This window comes from Varanus komodoensis, unplaced genomic scaffold, assembly GCF_004798865.1.
Source record: "Varanus komodoensis strain SLA01 unplaced genomic scaffold, ASM479886v1 scaffold24, whole genome shotgun sequence".
NCBI classification, from domain to species: Eukaryota; Metazoa; Chordata; class Lepidosauria; order Squamata; family Varanidae; genus Varanus; species Varanus komodoensis.
The window spans coordinates 17976107-17996342 of record NW_025335641.1 but is presented as its reverse complement, the minus strand read 5'-3'; the positions used below and the strand labels follow the sequence as shown (position 1 = coordinate 17996342).

Below are 20236 nucleotides of genomic sequence, written 5' to 3'. Positions count from 1 at the left end.
CAACATTGGAATGGTGGCTTAACTCAACAAAGATTGACTTTCTCAACAAGTATGAATGCAGTACATTATTTCTTTTCACCAAAATGTAAAAGAAATAGGTTATTTGCTTGTCCGCAAATGAAAATAAAGAGGTAAAAAATGTTGATTTCCAATACTTTTTAATGAGTTAAACCTGTGGCATTTTATCACATAGGTTTGAAATTTAACAAAATTATAGGCTTTGACATGTAGATGGTGGATGCTAATTTCAAATGATCAGATCAGTGGGTTTCCCAAAGGAAAAGTTCCCATAGGGCTGAACAGATTCCTTGAAAAGTGTGATGCTGGAGATGGGTGCCAACTGTGTTCCAGGGTGCACTCTTTGCTCACTTGTACCAAACTAGGAGTGGCCAATTCTCTAAACTGAGTAGGTACTATGGGCTATGCCCATTGTAATGGTCTGGGGCAGATGTACTCAGCTTCCTCAGGATTACAATCTGAAAAGTGCTCCCTGAGGCAGGTCCAGGTGATGCAGAATCTCTTTAAATAAGCAAACAAGCATTGGCTTGCCCAACTCTTCCATAATCATGACACTTACTGCCACACTCTGGTGCAGGTGACCATCCATTCCTTGTGCATTCGGCAAAATGCTGCTCTTTGTCTACCCGAGAACTGCTGTCACAGGTGATAAGAATAAAATCCTCATATTGGTACACATTTCTTTGTGGTCTGAAAGTACCAGCAGCCACACTTGGGGAATTACATGTAATTTCTAGAAAGAAAGATGGGTGACAACATCTGCTTAGATTATGGGAAATAATTCAAACATTATTTATGAATAATTTTAGGAAGACTCAGAAAGTATGACACAAATAGAAAAACTGGTGATAAAATCCTCTTGGATGATGGATGTGGCCTTCCTTTTTCATGGAAATTGATTTTAAAAAATGGCACCTATTACACAGCGATGTAAGTGTATGGGGGATTGTATAGCATACCATATACACCAATGCATGCATACACATACAACACACCCTCCAATCTAAATGTCAAATGAAGCAAGAAAGAATGGAAAGGGAAAGGTCACAATGATTCAAGTTGGGAGAAAAATGGGAGAAGAAAAAGCATAACACAGGAAGAAGAAAAGAGAATGCATGCACAGAATCTAGATTGAGCAAGGGGTGTTGATCCATAATGACTCTGACCAAAGCTATGCACATTTAACGAAATGACTAGCTCTACTACACTTTGAGAAGTAAACAAAATTAAGGCTGCATCCTAAGATCTACTTAATATGGAATAAACTGCATTCGACACAATGGAATGGACTCCTGAGTAAACAGGCATAGAATTGTTGTGTAAGAGGACAATTGCAAGGAGATGCCTGCAATTGCAGATATTGGCAAGTAATCAGAAACAGCATGGAGGAGCAACTGCTTTCTTCCCAGGCCAGGCTGAATTGTGAGAATTGGTTGAGAATGGCAACCTTTTTGCAGGGTTGCCCAGTGAAATTGCTCCTAGAAACTAGCTGTAGAAACAGAAGAGGGGCTTTCATATCCTATACCATTAACTAGAGGCACACTTTTGTTCATCCTAGCAACCAGTTTGGTATATGTCTTGGTATCTTTCCAGAGTTTTCAACATTCTAATACAAAATTCAGGACTGGAATGGCATGGTATTCTCCCAGACTAAGGTTCTTAAACATAATGGTGGTATTTTTCTTATACCTCTGCTGTGCCATTGTATTTCCTTTAGATGTATCCCATAGATGTTTTAATAAACATTTAATATACAGGTTTAAGTTCTCACATTATGTTTGTCATGTTTGACATTTCACACTTTCATCTGCCCAGAGAGACTAGTTAGTGTAGTTCTAGTAGTAACACAATTATATATTACCAAAAAAAGAGGTTCCATGCCAAAGGAATGCATCCAAAGACATCTGCATACTAGCAAAACCCACTGCTAACACAGTGGGGAATGAATACTTCTAAAAATAAAACCCAAACAAATAGAAATTCTGCATCTTTGCAGAGTTCCTTTTTGAATAAATTGCGTGGAAGCAAGTGGTATGCTTGGATACTGCTATCCTTTGAGCCACCTTTCTCGACATTGTTGTAATTGCTATTTAACTGCAGAAAAGCATTAGGATGCTCGTGGCATTCCATTGGGAATTCTATTCTGTTAGGACTAGCTCTGTCTCAGATGGTTGGAAATAAAGCGCCATGGCACCTTTGCATTCAGGAAACACAATTGGCTTGCCAACACACTGGATCACAAAGGCAACCTGAGAAGGATTTGTGACAAGGGAGTATCCTGATTTACACGTGAGCTCAACAGAATGACCACGTTGCACATACATATTCTGAAACCCAGTCTCATTTGAATTCAGCTCTATCTTCTGGCCTTCCATTTCAGCCAGTGAGATCCTGCATGGCTCTGTAATGAGAAAATACATAATTGTGTTAGTATCCATAAGTCAGATAGTATCCATGATTAACACTGCTGTATCGGAGAACAGGAAAAAATGTAGTATACAGCAAAATTAGTATTTAGGGTTGTTAGATCCAAAGCTTTAACTTGCTGACAACATAATATTATTTAGCATGTATATAAGAATGTTGAAATAGTGAAAGTATTTCAGTAGATTATGATATCCCATAAATTCTCCAACAGGAAAAGTCAGTATTATTATGCCTTCTGTCTTGCATGGGGGAAAATAGTGGTTAGTTTCATTCCATCAAAAGGTCATGTGTTGGAGGCATATTATGAACTGGAAATTTTCCTTGCCATCTTTCATGTGCTTTTTAATGATGCCAAGAAGAACAGCAAAACAAACTCTGAGACATATCACATAAAGAAGAGAATTGCTGTCAGCAAAATTAACAGTTACAATCAAAGGAAAGCCATTCATTGGTCCAAATCATGTATTCAAATACTGCCATTTTGGGCCTTACCTAAGCAAGCAGGCACTTTGGTCCAGTTCCCATTGTCACAAAAAGACTTGTTATGTCCTTCCATAGCATAATATTTTTGGCATTTGAATTCTACTGAAGAACCAGAGGTGTACTGCTCCTGATACCAAGTAACAATGTCTCCATTTTGAATAGTGGGTGGGTGGCTGCAGTTTTTCCCTCTTTCTGGTACATAAGGAAAGAACAAGGATGACAACTTTGGCCAAATTATTGAACTAAATTTATTTATCAAACGTTGTATATTTGAATGGCATGCTTACCAGAGATACACGATGGCAAATCCATGTGCCCATCAAGACACTTCTGCACTGCAGGGGCTGTAAGCACACGTCCTTCTTCGCACATGAACTGCAGCATTTGATTAGTCTGAACTATTTCAGAATGTCTCTGGCTCCCGGACAAAAACAAGTTTTTTGCCTCTAGCTGTTGTTTTGCAATAGTGCAAGGTGCTAAAATAAATAAGAAAAGCACAAGGCAGGACTCCTCATAGTGACATGTCACATTTCCTACTTTAGGAACATCTTCCATAAATCTGGTTAACTAATTAACAATGACCATAATTAACTCAGCCACCTAGACTATGGGACTTCCATGAATTCAATAGCCCCGTCTGCTTTCTGTATGTGCTTGCTGTAAGTGCTGTTCTGAAAGAAAAGGTTTAGATCAAAGATTTGACAGGCAAAAATCTGTATGAACTATTTCTCCTCTGAAATGCCAATGTTATTTATGAGGGGCAATAAGAAACATTTATTTAATCCTTTATTTATTTAAAGCTTTCTAACAAAATGGGCTTGAAGCAATAAGATATCAAAGTATCAGGTGATAAATTTCCATGAGAATTTTAAAAGGGGCGTATGAAGAGCAGTTCTGGGAAGCCAAAGATGATCCTCCACTTAAGCTTAATCAGAGCCATTGTTTTGCTTTTGAAAAGCAGAAAGTTGCTGCAACATGGGCAAAGTCTATTGTTGACTGGAAGTGACTTCTAAATACTTGGTAAATAAAAACAGCTAACCAGAAAGAACAGGGTAAAAATAGTAGAGATAGAAAGTTAAAAGGTCAGGCTTGTATCTTCTCCTGCAAGGACCACAGGATTGTGGTCTTAGTTTCAAAAGATGTGAATTATTTACTGTATTTTTCGCTCTATAAGATGCACTTTTTTCCCCCTCAAAAGTAAGGGGAAATGTCTGTGCATCTTATAGAGCAAATGTGTGTGTGCCCGATGCCTGGGATGCTGCCGGCCACCTGCACCACGTGGCACCACCTGGTCGGCATGCGCTTGTCGCGCCCTGCTCTGCCCCCCCCCTCCAGCGCAGGTGAGAGCTGTGCCGCTCAGGGGGAGAGGTGCAGAGGAGGAGGAGCCACAGGCTTTAACCCACCAGCCACATGGAGAGACGGACTGCTCACCCCCACCGCCCGGGAACTGCTCACCCCCACCACCTGGGAAGACCTGCCACCGCGCCACCCGGAAGACCACCGCCGGCACGCTGCCGGCTCCACGTGGCACCACCTGGCCAGCATGTGCTCGGCACGCCCTGCTCCACCCCCCTCCTCCGGCACAGGTGAGAGCTGTTAATCACAGGTCGGTGTGTGTTTTCAAATGGCAACCCGTCTTTTAATGAAGCCCTTGGGGAAGTGATGGGGAAAGTGCCTGTGATTATCAGGAAGCTTTCCATGGATCAGTTATCTGTGAGTTGATCAGACACATTTTTTTTAGGATCAGTGGATATTTGAACAGCATTACCTTCGTGTATGAAGTTTATTCTTCAAAGGCTACTTAGTCCACTGTGTGTTTGATTTATCGCACAATATCTCAGTTTTTGTCAGAAGTTTTTTTCTATTATTTACTAGTAGGGCAGCGTGGACATTACTGGCTTTTTTAGATTTGTTATTGAATTGTCTGCAGCAGCTCTTGTATAACTGGTGTAGATTGTGGATTCCTTCAAAAATTCCACTACTGACTAAGAAAGTGATGTCAGTGATTGTGAGCAACAGAGCTTCATAAATTCTGACTCTAGTGATGATGAGTTCTATGGGTTCAACAAAAACTAGAAGAGTACTCGAACTTTAAAGTGTCTCTTTTGTTAATGACAGTGATGATGGTTCTTAAAGCCACTGTTGACTGCTGTTCACTTTACAAGGTTGAAATACGGTATTACTGTATTCTGTTATAGTTTATTAAATAGTTTAGTAAACCATTTGATTCAGAATATTTTTTTTCTTGTTTTCCTCCTCTAAAAACTAGGTGCGTCTTATAGAGCAAAAAATATGGTCGTTTTGCTGTGAGTTCCTCAAGTAATTAAACTAGTAATTCTGCAAATCCATTAATAGCAACACATATAGAGAATAATCTGAGGTCCCATGAGGTCATAGGACACTGCAGACTTCATCTTACAATTTTGGGAGAAGAAAAGTTGAGCAGGAATTCCAACCCCACCCCACAGCTGATCTAGAATCTCCATATAGCTCTCTTCTGAGGTTACACTAGTATTCTAACTGTTTGCAATTGGATACTCGATCAGCAAGGGGTTCTGCACTTGGAGGCCTGCCTCTGCAGAAAGAAGAGCCCACAGGATTGCATTCATTGCAGGTCTGCATGAATGGACCGGTCAACTTCCAATGCAAACAAGGCCATGTTTGTCATTCCACCTTCTGGACAGCATTCAGTGCTATCTCCTGTTAACATTAATGCATTAATAAACTCCATCTGTTAAGTGGCTTGTGGTACATGCAGCTCAAAATTGATCCTCAAAGATTCTGCCACCAACAAATGGGCAGAAAGGAATAATTTGGGGTAATACAGCACTGAACAAATCCCAAATTTCTCATCCTTTTTAATTTATAACAAATACTGCATTTCCTTAGTTCAGCATTCCAGATTCCCTTCATAACTTACCATTTTGGGAAGTGCAACACTGCCACAGCAGAAATGGGATAATCCAGACCAGCCAGCACTTCAGGCAACCGACGGTCATTCTGTGCCACAGACTCTTGTCTTTGACTACCTAAATATTGGTCTCTGGTTCTCTTTCTGATCTGATGTTATTTCCTTATTTTGCTGCGTTCTTAATGTAGGAAAGTGGAAGCAGGAAAAGTTACTGGCATGAAGCACATAAACTTCTCAGCTGAATGGCGAATGTTTGCAAAAGGTTGGCGATTTTTATGTTGCAAACTTGGTGGCAGCAGCTAAAGCAAAAGTTCAGTGTAACATTGACAGCTAGCAACTAGGTGGAAATACCCTGCCTGCTTGGGTTGCTAACTTCCAAGGCAGGCTCTTTAAATGTTTATTTAAGCCAGTATGTTCTGGAGCCATTAGCAGAACTAAATCCAGGGCAGGACTTGTTCCTGAACTGCTCCCCACACAAGTCAACCAGTCTAACCAAGTTACTTTAGCATCTGAGGGGGGAAATAATCCCATAATCACCTTCCCTGCTTCCTGGCAGTAAACATGGCAATTACATGGTTTAAAAATTGTTAATATATGCATGTACATATATTGTACATATGGTCACTGTATTGCATCGTTACGTTTACCATTCTCATCTTCTGCATTCCTGTAAACTGTCTTGGTGGGCTCCAGAAATTTAGGGTAGAAATGCAATCAATCAATCAATGTTGTTTTCACTTTAAAAGACTCAAGAGAGATTCTTATTGAAACAAGCCTGTGAGGCTGACATTCCAGCAGGGGCTTAGGGCTCACAGCCAGCACTGGAAGAACAGTGCCATCTGCCTCTCCATGGCTGGAAACTGACCACAGAGAGGATGCAGAGGGGTGCCTGGGGTCAGGGAGGAGGGAAACAGCCATCCAGGGGACATACAGGGTGCAAGGCACCAGGCAGCAAAGACTAGCCCCACCTTGCCTCCCCCATCTCGCACTTCGCACATCCATGCACACTCAGTCTCTGTGTTCAAAAGTTCTTGAGTATCAAAAGAAAACTGCACCCTAAGTGACTTTGCACCTCAATTAAACTCCTTAAATCTCACAACCATATCCAGGTGCTGAGGACAATCCTCTTCCAACACCAAAACTCTTTTTCTGCTTTTAACTGCTTGCAAAGTGTAGCTGGTTCCAAGACTCTATTCTTTAACTTGCTTCTGGGGAGACCTTTTCACAGGGCAGCCTGATGGACCCCTTCTTCTGATCTTCACCAGCAAAGCATAGTTTCTCATGACACTCAAGCCTCGGCTAGTGATTGTCACACACCTGTCTCCAAGCCAGTTTTTTTTCTGGTAGTCAGGTAACTGCTCCTTTCCTCATGCTGGGCAGAAAACTGAACCCATTAGAATCTGAGATTTCTCAAGGCAGATAAGATGGCTTCACATGGACCAGGACCTATCTATCAATATTAAATACATTTTTTCTCCTTGTAACCTCCTTCCAGAACTTGTCATCAAGCAACTGCCACTAAATAAGCTTCCAACGTATTTGTTTATTTCATTTATATCCCACTATTTTTCCTACTGAGGAACTCAAGGTAGCTTCCATATGTCTCCTCCTCTTCTTAATCTTATCCCCACAACAACAACCCTGTGAGGTATGTTGGGATGAGAGCCTGTGACTGCCCAAAGTCACCCAGTTTGAGCAGGGACTAAAATCCAGATTACCTGAGTCTCACTCCCACACTGTTAACCACAACAGTATAAGAATTATATTTACAAAACAGCAGTTTCAAATGGACCTTTGCCAGCTTCTGCCATGAGATGCATATTTTCATGGGTTAGTCCTATGGACATCTCATGGCACTTCCCTGTGGAATTGGCACTATGCAGCCACTGCATGCTGGCGAAACTGAAATGGCTCTCATGTCACTGCTGCAACGGGCACCAACATGAAACTATGAAGATGGTCTTAGTGGGATCAGGCAAGCTTCTCCATGGTCTCCCAGGAGCATAAGAGACACGATGGAGGTGGCAGCAATTGCACGGCATATCGTTCTGTAAAACAGGGTTCTCGGTCAGTTCTCTCTAAAGGTCTAGTGTGCATTAGAGCACATGAATTTCCATCACAGCTGCATTTCCATTTTCCCCTGAGGAAAAATAGCTCTAATCTTCTTTTCTATATTTGACCGAATGGGGTGGATGCTTCTCACAGTAAGTGGTGCAGTGTTCTAGAGTAAATACTTCCAACATTCAGAACTGTTTCTTCCATTGCATATGTATTCTCAGCAGTAAACTTTGATGAACGACATTACACACATGGAGGACTTGAATGTTTCATTTATTTCAAATGGATGCACTATGCAGATATGAAGATTTTCTTTATAGATATATAAAGGTATCTTATATATGCTATATTATCTCTATCTTCATGTTTTTAGGAAACATTTGTCTGACAGAGAACCACAAAATCCTAGAATTAATGATACTACATTGCTGTTGACCTTAATGTACTTCATGATTTTATTGTGGATAAAAATAGCGAAGATTAAACGAAGGAAAGATATATATTTACATACCCCAATTTAATGTGTTGGCATTGCTTTAATAAAAGCAAATACGTTTTACAAAATTAGAAGCAAATTTCTTCATACTCACTCAGACCATGTTGCAGTATGTTCCCAACTCCTTTTCATCCTCCCCTCTTTCAAAAGCATTTTCATCATATTTCAGGATACTCATGATCAGTATCTTGTGTTCTTTTCTTTCCTTTTTAAAAACCTAATTGAAACAACAGGGCTGAGGGCAAAAACTAAACCAGGACCATGGCCCTGTGGAAGGTGCTTTAGTCCATCCTCACAACCAGTTTTCCTGAAACTCTCTTCCATACTAGTTGGGCTAAGCATAAGATGTATGTGGCCCATTTTTATTCCTCTTCCACCCATGAGCCATACACTCAAGGTGCTGATGGCAGGGGTTTAAAAAAAGGAGTTGGCAGTTTGCTTCCTGAATTCAGTAGCAAACCACGACAGAGGTCAAATGTACCCTGAGCACAAAGCAAATGTATCTGGAGAACATTGGATAGATTTGCTTGGTGGCCTGCACTTCAGTGGTGCAACTGCAAGACAGGTTATTTAGGTGGCAGTGGGGCATACATGTGGCCCACAGGTCACACTCCTTGATCTAGACACTGGCTTCTTCCACAGTAGCAGTCTTCCATTTTGTTTTTCAAATCAGGAAAGTTGCCTCTCAGGAGGAACCAAGAAGGCACTCAGGATCTTTGCCCATGATTCCTGTTCCTCCACCCCAAAGGAAAATCAGTTTACAACTCATTGCCAGCACAAAGCTCTGGCAGCACATCGTAATTCCACTGTAATTATACACAGCCAAAGTTTTATTTCAAGCCTGGATGGGCAAAACACACATCTCCAGAAGTTTCAGATGTCAAATCCCCAGTGTCTGTGCCAGTGCTGTGAGTTGACATCTCGTACATCTAGAGATCTACCTTCTGCCCACCCCTACTTGGGATGCTAGTCCACATTGGTAAGCTCAATGTTTTGAGGCAGAAATGTGAATGCAAAACACTGTTGCACTTTTTCCTTCCTATAACTTTAGGCTTCTAATTGTTTTATATGAATGTTGTTAGAAATTCTCTCTTGCAGCCTTTTGAGAACTTTTCCCATAATGAAGTTTGCAGGTGTGGCTTCGCTAAAGTAGTTTAGGTTGATTATCCATTCCAAACAGCTGCATTCACTGGGGAAAATAGTTGAAGAAGCAGCACCAGCACCAGCTTTTGGCAGTTGTAGGGATGACCGATTAAGGATTTTGCAGACCCTATGTTGTCTAAAAATGCCTGTTAAATATTTCCTGTAAAATAGAAAGTAAACAGTTAGAAGATGAGGTTGAAAACTTGGCCAGTTTGCACAGCATTTTAAATTCCTTGAAATTCTAAGCATGCACTGTGGTTAAAATACTTCTGTGCCTGAACAGATGAATAAGTAAAGCAGAGGTTGTGTGCCTTCTCCTCCCTCATTTCCCCCACAACTCTCCCCCTTGGTCCTCTCAGGGTATACTGGGATACAGCAAGCAGGTTGACTCTGTGTGAGACAGAGAGATCACAAAAGCTGTGATCCAAAGCTATCCCAGTCCTGTTTGGCACATGTGGGAAGTGCTCCTCTAAGGATGCCCGATGGCACCTTGGAAGAGGTTGCCTATGGTTCCTTCCTCCCCTTTGCATGGCACCAACCTGTCCAAGTATGACCAGGGACCATGATACATGGAAAGGGGCAGTTTCCCTTGTATTTCTTGTGCAATCCCCTTTCTTTGGAGAGGTCTGCCACCCCAGGTTTTCCCCAAACAGGTGGGATAGAAACTCCCAACTTTCCCACCAATGTGTTAGCTGGGGCAAAGATTTAACTGGTAGAGTTATCTGGGCAAAAACCCAGGTATTTGGTCCATGTGAAATAAAAACACATTACTCATTATCTCAATGTTATCATTAGTAAATTTAGAATCTGTTCTTTGAAAAAGGAGACTAGTTTTCATTGTTCTTCATTATAATGAAGAAAAGCATTTCCCTGACAGTCATATCAAATGACTAGTGTTTACACTAGTTAAAAGAGTGTAGAAAATTCTCAACTGGATTACTACCACAGAAAGAGAGGCACAATTGATCACAAAATCCTTATCTGTTTCTAAGGGAAAACTGTCTCCCTTTCAAAATCATCTAATGCTACCTTGCAAAAGAAAGAAGCGGGGGGAGGAGTGGGATAACCAGTGGATGCTTTCAGAAATCACAGCCTCTTGCCTTACAATTTCATTTATCATGACAATCCCCAAATTTAAGATTTTGGTACAAGAACAAAGATATTACTACTTGATCTCCACTTGTGGCTCAGTTTGATAAAGCTTATGTGGTTTCAGGTGCTACCTGAATATCAATTTATAAAAATTAGCTTTAAAGACAATACATCCTGCAGACTACATAATATATTTCCACATCCAATTCTATACCTGTTTTCAAATGTTCTGAGATGGAAGTTGGTAAACGGCCAAAGGATTCATAATCTGTTTCTGTAGGGGCAAGAAATCCAGTATGCTTTTATACCAAATCTTAAATAAATTATTAATAACAGCCAAGTGCTTCACATATGCCAAGGCCTTTCTGTTCCTCAATTGCCTGTGCAATGTTTGAGTCACAATTCTAACTTTCTTATCAACTGGCAACAACTTCCAGGACATCTTTTTCCACTAAGCTATAACGGATTTACTTGTAGTGGGATACTGAAAAAGAAGAAGTGCACAGAAGACCAAATATTCATTTTTTATCATTAAGATTCTACCAACCCAGGAAGGTTCTTTTGTGTGACCCCTCAAATACATGTCGAAAAGCACCTAACTGTTATAATGTAACAGTAGAAAACTTATTGTAGCAACCAGGAAGTGCAATTTACCATTCACTATCCTTAGGTTGACGCGAAAACAGAAAATGGTGGATGAAGAATAAGCATGTGTCACCATTTTGGGGCCTTGGAAGAACCCTCAGTTGGTGTTCAACTGGAGAAGGAACATGTGAATTGGGCTATGCTACCGGGTAGCCATCTGCTATAATTTACATATTTTTGGAATTATTCTCTCTGTGTCTTGATACTTCAATTCTACTTTCTTGTATTGTCCCCTACTTTGGGTCTCTTTTTCCAAATAATGAAATGCATATTTTATATTGTTATATTGTCTTTCCAACCTTAGATTGGGATAGTCCCAGGTTCAGAGATTATTTGAAGAGGAATTTGTCAAAATGACAGATTGCTTTACCTTCATAACATTCTGGCAAATCCACATGTCCATCAACACATGTTGCTTTTAAAGGTTTTACTAAACCGTATCCTTGTGCGCACACAAATTCCACTGAAGTGTTGTGCTCAAGCTGTTGTGAATGATCTTGGTGATCAGGAAAAAGTATGTGGTTGGCCTTCAACTGCTCTTGTGTAATGATACAGGGTGCTAAAAAGAGAAAAGCGGGTATTTTATTATACACAATGTGAGCTCTCTTCACCCTGCAAAAGTTGTGGCAGTTGGCCTTTGCTGCACTGGTGGAGGGTGGATGAATAAGACATCAAGGGTCCGAAATCCATTGTATTCATTTGCGGTTCCACCACACAGCTGAGTTCTGAGCCCTGCATGAAGAGTACTTCCTTCCATGCTTTCCACTGTCTTAGAGCCAGTGTGGTACAGAGGTTAAGAGTGATGGGCTTGTAGTGCCCATTAAACTCACCGGCTGACTTTGGGCGAGTCATGGACTCCCAGCCTAAGCTGCATCACAGAGTCGTTTTTGTAGTGAGAAAGAAATGGAGAGAACTTTGTAAGCCACCTTCCTTGCAAGAGGAAGAAAGGTGGCCTATAAATGTAATAATGATGATAGCTTAAATTATTCTGAAAAGTGACTGGAAATAAGGCAAAAGTGGATTGACTCACACCACCTTGCTTCATGGAAAGCGTGGTAAGGGCGGATGGACGGAAGGATGGCTGAAAGGCAGACTACACCAAACTGAGGCTACTGGATGTAACCAGTGCCAGCCACTGACAAAATGTCCAAGTGCGCACATTTTTAAAAGACCAGGCAATTACAGGCAGCTCCTCCGGGGGGGGGGGTCATATTTTCTAAAATATAGCAATGTTTAAAGCGGGGAGCCACAGAGAGGACAAAATGGCTTGCAAAAGGGATGAGGGAAGGATCCATTCCTCATGCAGTGTCCCTGGAATACCCGCCAGAGAAGCAAGGGTCCAGAGGGTGTTGAAAGAAGGCTAATTCTGTGAAGGGTTACGAAGATGAAGCCCTCTCTGAACACAGAGGCACGTAAGTAAGTACTCATCTACCCATTTATTGGTTTCTTTGCATTTTGTTTTCACCTTTTTCTGGAACATTCTAACAATGCTTCCCTTTTTTAAAAAAGGGGTAAATTAAACATGTACCTTTAGCTCCAGACTAAGGCAAGCTCATGTTGATTCAAGCTTCTTAAAACTAGAATATTTGAAATGAGGATAGTGCTTTAGCAGTGCACCCCATGATGGGAGCAGATGTGGGAAATGTCTACAATCATGCTTGTATCACTAAGCATGATTGTACAATCACTAAGCATCCATGTAGCAGCACTTCTCCCCTGTGTCTGGACTTGATTAAGGAAAAGGATGGAAAGCCTGGGACAAGCATTACCCATGAGTCAAGAGAATATGTCCTCTTTTCTTTATGAAGCATCTCCACCTGGCTAGAAGAACCCTCCCATTACATGCACAGCCTTACAAAACCAGGTGCCCTCCAGATGTCTTGGACCACAGCACAGAAAGACCCAGATGCAACACAGAGCAAAAGCTGGCAGACATGAGTTCCAGCTTGAGGAACCTGGTCCCTGGAACCTTTGCATCTCACCAGGTGTTCTCAGATGTGCAGGGAGAAGCAACCTTTTGTGTTACACATCCCCAACATTGTTTAACCTTGTGGCAAGCAAAGAAACTATGCCAACTCACCCAAACACTTTGGTAGAGGCTCCCACTGTTCTGCAGAGCATGTTACTGATTCAGATCCTTCCATGACATATCCAGGGCTGCACTGAAAATGTACAGTTTTACGTCCTGGGACTGCCTCGATTCCTACAATGCTTCCGAAATCAACTTCAGGCATTTCATGGTCACATACTAGAATGTTATTTAGCATCCATATTATGAACAATCCAAAACTACAACTGTTTCAACTTTAATTCAATTTTCAAGTTTACTTTGTTGTTATTTGATAAATTAATTGACATTTACACAGGTTTTGTCCATGGATTGCAGTGACATTTGTGGCTACTTACTCATGTTCTTTATATGGATACTCTTGAAGTTTATTATTATTATTATTATTATTATTATTATTATTATTATTATTATAACATTTCTATGCAAGTTCTGCATTGCTACTTCTGTATGAGGGTCCTCCTCTCTATTTGCAAATTTATTCAGGGTGCAATCCTTTAACCTCCCAACATTGTCTGCAGGACCATAGGTGTATTTGGAATCCCAGTGATGAGCTCCCTCAACTGAGACTCCAAATGTAGGACCATCCCCTGCAGCTGGCATGAAAAGAACCACACTGGCTGCATCTGGGGTTGGACATCAACCTCAGAGAGGACTGGAGGTACACAGTGAGGATGGGAATGCACAGGACAGCTGGGTCTGGCAGCTCATGCCTTAACAAAATGGTACCTGGGCCTCATCCTTTCCCCTCTGCATCACTTCATCTAGACAGTCAGGAATGTTTGTCTAGAAGGAATACGAAGTGCACCAAGTATCACTGCCAAAGCATCTCACCTTCTGCATTAGACTCATGTAAGGCTCCATGTTGGAAGGATTAAATGTACTGAGGATGATGGCACAAGATCGTGCCCTTTACTTGTCAAAAATCTGATCAACTGTTGCACCAGAGGTCACATTAAGTGAATCATCAATTACATTTCCAATAGCCTTTGGCTCAATGGCCAGAATATAGCAGCTAACTAGGACAACTGAGTTATTCAACAAGCAGCAGCAATCATGTGAGTCTCTCCAAATGGAAGCATTCTTCATGCGTTGCATCAAATTGTCATTAAATTTTCATCAAGAACAGGTACTGTTTTATCAATGGGAGAGAAGCTGGCAAAGAACAAGAGGGAACAGTTAATCCATTCCATATGAGGAGGTCTTGCAAGTAGATATGACTTGTTCTTGCTTCAAGAGACTGTTCTGACTCAGATTATATATTTAATGAACAGCTATGTCAGAGAAGTCATCATGAACCAGCTTTAGCAACCCAAAAAGGGACAGACACCATTTCATGGAGTATATAGTTGACCAGAGAAGGTGTTCCCTAGAATGCAACACAGACTAACCTTCAGTACATGATGGCAGTTCTATGTGCCCATCAATACAGGTCCTGGACCAAGGTGACATCCTCTTATTTCTTTCCTTGCATGTAAATTGCACTGTGGTGTTATGTTCAAACACCCGAGAGTGCTCTCCATAGGGATGGAAATTCAGGTGTTTGACTTCAAGCTGTTCTTTTGTGACCGTGCAAGGTGCTAAAGAGGGATAAAAGAGTTTTATTATATGCACATTATACATATATGCATCATACATACACATGTTATATTCTAGTAACCCTGAAATGTGACTAGAGAGTTCTTGTAGTCAATCCTTCAGCAGACCAGCTGGAGAGGAAAAGTCAGATGTTAAGGGGCTTATTGTGGCTGAAGCATCCTTAGAAAAACATGTCCTCTTTATTATCTTCTCCTGAACAGAGTTACTGGGACAATCTTGGCTGCCATATCCCTTAGCAATTTCATCTCAGCCAAGAAATGCATAGATTCCAGGTGCATCCATGGAAAGTCTCAGTTTTATTTGCAAACACATCAGGCAACCTCTCTTTAGTATAGTCGGATGTTCACCATATTGTATAAACCCAATTCTGATGTGCAACCATTGTGGTTGATTGTGGTGGTCAACCATGATAAGACACAATGGTGTGCCGTAGGATTTGTTCCCACCATGATTGACTGTTGTGTCATCCAAAGCAGGGAGAACTGTTTTAGCATTGGTGGGGAAAGTGGGGAAACAAATAGCCACTCAGGTCTGTCACTGATGTCTTCCTAGCCATATACAGTATATGTCACTGCTTGCTTTCACAGGGTCTCTCTTCTTACAAGGCATAATCATCACCTTTATGGTAGACCATGTAGAATCCCAGGGAGTAGGGGAGAAGGGAGAACATAAACAGCATTTGTGATGAGCGATTAGGTTGGCATTGGCTGGGTGAAGAGGAAGTCATGCCACAGTTTTTCCTGGAGGGACCAGGAATGGACATGTGATGGTGGATGCAGAGAACACTTCTCCGTGGTGAAAGTGTCAGTGAGAAAAGTTGCAGGCAGGGAAGTGTGTGGCCACCATACACTGGAAGCAAAGGTATTTTCAACTGGGAACAATGAAAGGGATTTTGGTAGGTTACCAAAAATGAAAACAAGTGTTCAAGATTCTTGCAGGAGGCCAGAGAGGACCCAATCTTGAGCAGGCTACCTACACAGAGAGGGAGGGACTGCACCTGGAATGAATGGCCAGAAGGGGAAGTAGTATTGGGTGAGAACCAAACCAACATAATCACTGGTAACCAGGATCATCTCTTGGGATCCATCACTGTAACTCACCAACAATCATGGTAACTTAACACTGTTGGTTGTGGTGATGGGTGAACATACCCTTTATCTAGCATAAAGCCTTGCAAACATCTCTCTTCTTGTCTTTCTTCTTGAAAGTAGCCTCTTCAGCCTTGCCCAATCCCTTTCCCAGCTAGGGCAGACAGCAGCAAGCTGCCTAACAATGGACGGAGAGAAGAATATCTGTCCTCTGCACATTTGTGTTGTTCCCAGTATAGACACTGATGCAGCACAGATAATGACAAATCTTTCAGACTGATTCAGATCCCTATTTACACAGGAAACTACCACTGGCTATGGAGCAAGGTCAGCAGAAGGCGGGAAACCCATTCTTTTCCAATGATTCAGCACATCAAAGCACTAACCCTGAACTTACATTTTCTATAGTTTGAGTGCCCTACACAGAGAAGCCTGATAGTGATGCATATGTGAGAATTCTCTCCTGCCCTGCATTTTTCAGTAGGTGTAATCTCTACTCCAAGATGTTTGGTTCTGGACTTTTCACATAGGAAAGAGAGCCAAATTGGCTATGGAGGATGGTACATAAAAGGATGGATGGATGGATGGATGGATGGATGGATGGATGGATGGATCCAAACACACTCACATTCTGCAGGGTGAACCAACCTTGTTAAGTCATCCTGCATATTTTCCATTATTGCTTTAAACTTGCAACAAACAAAAAAAATATGTCATCTTACCCAAACACTTTGGTAGAGCTCCCCACACTCCTCCAGTACACGTTACAGAGCTAGATCCTTCCATGATATATCCATGGTTGCACTCAAACGTGGCTTCGCTACGTCCTATTACTCCTGCCATAGATACGGGCTTTCCAAAATTAATTCCTGGTGGTAGCCTGTTACATGCTAGAATATCATTTAGAAATAACATTATGAAAAATTCAGAACTAAAGTAACACTTCTCTCAAATTTAGTTCCATTCTCAAGATTACTTTGCTGTCAGTATTTAATAAATAATGCTTACAGTTTTTGCCCATAAGTAGCATTGACATTTCTGATGAAAAATGTCCCTTTTATTCTTCTTTCTTTGGCTAATTAAGAATCTAAGCTGTGCTGTGCTGGACTGGACCAAGGGTTCATCCAGTCCAGTACTCTCCTCATTCATCTTCCAACCAGACACTGGTGGGAAGTCACCAAGGAGGACAAAAGTTCAAATCCACCTTCTTGTTCCTGTTTTCAAGCAACTGGTATGCAGAGCTACACCATCACTGGTACTGGAGGTAGCAAGCAGCCATCAGGACTAGTGCCTTTTGATAACCTTCTCCTCCATGGATTTGTCTAATCCACTTTAAAGTCATCCAACTGAGAGACCATCAAAACACCCTGTTCAGCAAATGCCACAGTTCAGTTCTTCACACTGTGGGGAAGTCCATCCTTTCTCTATCCTGAAATGCTCTATCCTGAAAGTATAATGTATGGGATAGTCTTGTACCCCAGCTGGCTATCTACCTTCACAACTATTGTTCTTGTTGTTGTTGTTGTTGTTGTTATTATTATTATTATTATTATTATTATTATTATTATTATTATTATTATTATTACATTTTTATACTGCCCATAGCCAAAGCTCTCTAGGCAGTTGACAGCAATAATCATAGAATCATACACTCAAGTCACCCATCCCACTTCTGCCCAGGCCTGACCCTGCTTAGCTTCCAAGATTAGGCAGGATCAGGCACTTCAGGCTACATGGATTTGGGTTACTACAATTGACTTATGAGGAGAAGACCTTCTTGCCCTGTTGCCAAATTTGCACAGGTCCCTAACCTGTGTCAGCTGAATGTCATGGGGCTCCTGACACTCCATGAGCTGGGATCCCTAGCAAGGTTGCTTGCTTTAGAACGACATGTGCCTAGCTTGCTTTAAGTAGCACTTCAGCGAATCATATTGAAGGTTTTATTTAAAAGCAACACAGGAATGCACAGCTCAACTTCTGGTCTGCACCAGCTTCTATTGAGTAGAAATCTGGGTCAGTCGTGTAAGAGATCCCTTGACGTTCCTTTCTGGAATTTCCAAAATACAGAGTGCAAGGTCCTCTGATGCTTTGGTGTCTTCTGGTTCCGATATTTATCTAGCATGAGACTTATGGCTAAGAACAAAGCTGGGGTGCTCTTGAGAACTGAATGTGAAACATGAGTCTCTCCTATGGGATGTGGTCACTCCTCCTCCTCTCATCTCTCTAAATATTTTGCACAGCCTCACATTATGTCCCCAGCCTACCAGCAACATTTTGCCTGAGGCCAAATTGCCCTGTGTGCATGCGGCCCCTGCAAACCCACCAATCTGCTGTTTGGTGGCAGCCCAATTCTGCTAGGAAATGGGTGCGTCCTCACATGCCCATTTCCCTTCAGAATAAGACCCCAGCAGTCCACAAACAGTGGTTTGGGCAGCTGTTTGGAGCAGATTTTGCTTGGAAATAGGGGTGCATTTCCAAGTGGAAAGTGACCAGCACTGTTGCACTGCTTCCATGATCATCCCAAGTTCTCACTCTGGCAAGATTTTTTTCTTTTCTTTTCTTTTCTTTTCTTTTCTTTTCTTTTCTTTTCTTTTTTCTTTTTTCTTTTTGGTCCCCAGTGGCTGGCCTGTTGAGTATGGGACATAACCAGATATAAAGCAAGAACAGTAGTTTTGCTTTTGCTTTTAAATCATATTCTTCAAATTTAACATCAAAGAATCCTTCTCAGTTGTGAGGCGGTTCTGTTTTAAATAGGGATGGGAAACTTCGGGAGCTCCAAGGCCAGTCTGTTCACCCTACGACCATGCTGGGACTGCATACGCCCCCACAGTTGCTGTGCATGGAGCATGCATGCAGACATACTTCCTGCCCCTGTTTGCATGCATGCACGCACGCGCACATCCCAGCAACTTGGAGCATGACCACCAAAAAGACAGCAAGGTTGAAGCCTCTTCTTCCTCCCCGCAATCATGACCCAAGCCACTGAGGCCCCTGGGGGTTCAGTTTAGCCTCCCGCATCCCAGTTACCTGACTGTCAAGCAGAATCCTAGGAAACAGGCTTGCAGGGAGGGTAATCTCCTTTGCATGCAAAATCTCCTCTCGGGTGGTTTGGTGAACTGCTGGGGTCTGAATCTGCACGGAACTGGGCAACAGTGTCCTCCTTGGCCTCCCATTTCCCAGCAGAATCAGGCTCCTGACAACACACCAAATGGCGGATCGGTGGGTTTGCAGTAATTCCATGCTGTTGTCACGCAGAGGATGCCAAGGCTTCCCAGGGGAAAGGTTTGATTGGTGGCCCACTCAGATGCCCTCCGTGGCCTGCATAAAGTCTACAAACTTGTTTCCTTTTCCATTTGCCACAGATTCACATCCCAAGTGGCAAATTTCTGTGTGGCAAGTGGAAGGAGAAACAGTAGCAGGGGAACCTTTTTTTTCTCAATGCAAACTTAGGAGGTCGAGTGTTGCAATGTTTGGAGCCAAAGGGGGACCACCAAGAAAAAGGGGGAGGTGCCCACATACTTAGGTGGACTTCATATGATGCAGAATTACCATGTGGAAGGGAGAATCCCAAATATCCCAATGAGGGATGGACATAGGTGGAAAACAACCAGTCTCAGCAACTAAGAACCATTTCCCCCATTTTAAAAAGAAACAACTTATTTTCATTACTTACCATCATCAGCAGCAGTACAACATGTCCATAGAAGCAAGGGAACCAGGTATTTCAGCCAGATCATCCTGAATTTCAGCTGCTGTGCTGGATGCAGACTTCACTTTCAGCTGCTAACTGCTTTCAGGACACCAAGACCACTAATGCCTTCCTTATCCTCTAGTATCACCCCTAATACTATGCCCTAGTTAATTATTAGCTACTATGTTTGAGGAGCACAATCTTTGATTGGTGTAAAACTCAGTGGGTAGAGAAAATGATTGATAAAATGATAGGGAAAAGGAGCCTTTTCTGTTGCAACCTTCTGTTGGTTTTGTGGCACAATCTTGGCAGCAAAATTTGGTCAGATCAGCAAAATCTTTCATTAAAAATTCTTTTCAACCACTCTGAGCAAAGTTTACCTGATGCCATGGCCACCTTCCCTCCCACTCTCTGATACCTTCCACATAAGTGAGGCAAGAAAGTAGCCTTGCGATTCTATATATGTCAACTTAGAAGCAAGGCACAGTGAGTTGAGTACGACAAACAGCAAGGTAAC

The 20236-nt window shown here is 41.9% G+C and overlaps 2 protein-coding genes across 4 annotated transcripts in view; both read right to left on the bottom strand.

Moving 5' to 3' along the window:
* The window catches only part of LOC123024502 (complement factor H-related protein 1-like), a 28829-nt gene extending 25517 nt beyond the window's left edge, over positions 1–3312 (bottom strand). Inside the window, exons 1-3 of the mRNA XM_044432256.1 lie at positions 3216–3312; positions 2938–3120; positions 578–751 (exon numbers count right to left, since the gene is read on the bottom strand). Coding sequence (XP_044288191.1) covers positions 578–751; positions 2938–3120; positions 3216–3312 — 454 coding nt within the window. The remainder of the gene's footprint in view (positions 1–577; positions 752–2937; positions 3121–3215) is intronic.
* A 4842-nt stretch (positions 3313–8154) lies between these two features.
* On the bottom strand, positions 8155–19856 carry LOC123024588 (complement factor H-related protein 3-like). 3 transcript variants are annotated; one of them, XM_044432506.1, is made up of 7 exons: positions 19702–19856; positions 16751–16918; positions 14733–14921; positions 13354–13521; positions 11644–11832; positions 10828–10902; positions 8155–9699 (listed from the first exon to the last, which is right to left on the bottom strand). In XM_044432506.1, exons 1-7 carry the CDS (start codon positions 19763–19765, stop codon positions 9686–9688), a joined length of 867 nt encoding a protein of 288 aa, XP_044288441.1. In that variant the 5' UTR covers positions 19766–19856; the 3' UTR covers positions 8155–9685. The 3 variants fall into 3 exon arrangements, with proteins under 3 accessions (XP_044288441.1, XP_044288440.1, XP_044288442.1); XM_044432505.1 differs by having other exon boundaries at positions 8155–9497; positions 10842–10902; XM_044432507.1 differs by having other exon boundaries at positions 8155–9698; positions 10843–10902.
* Between the last annotated feature and the right edge of the window lie 380 nt (positions 19857–20236).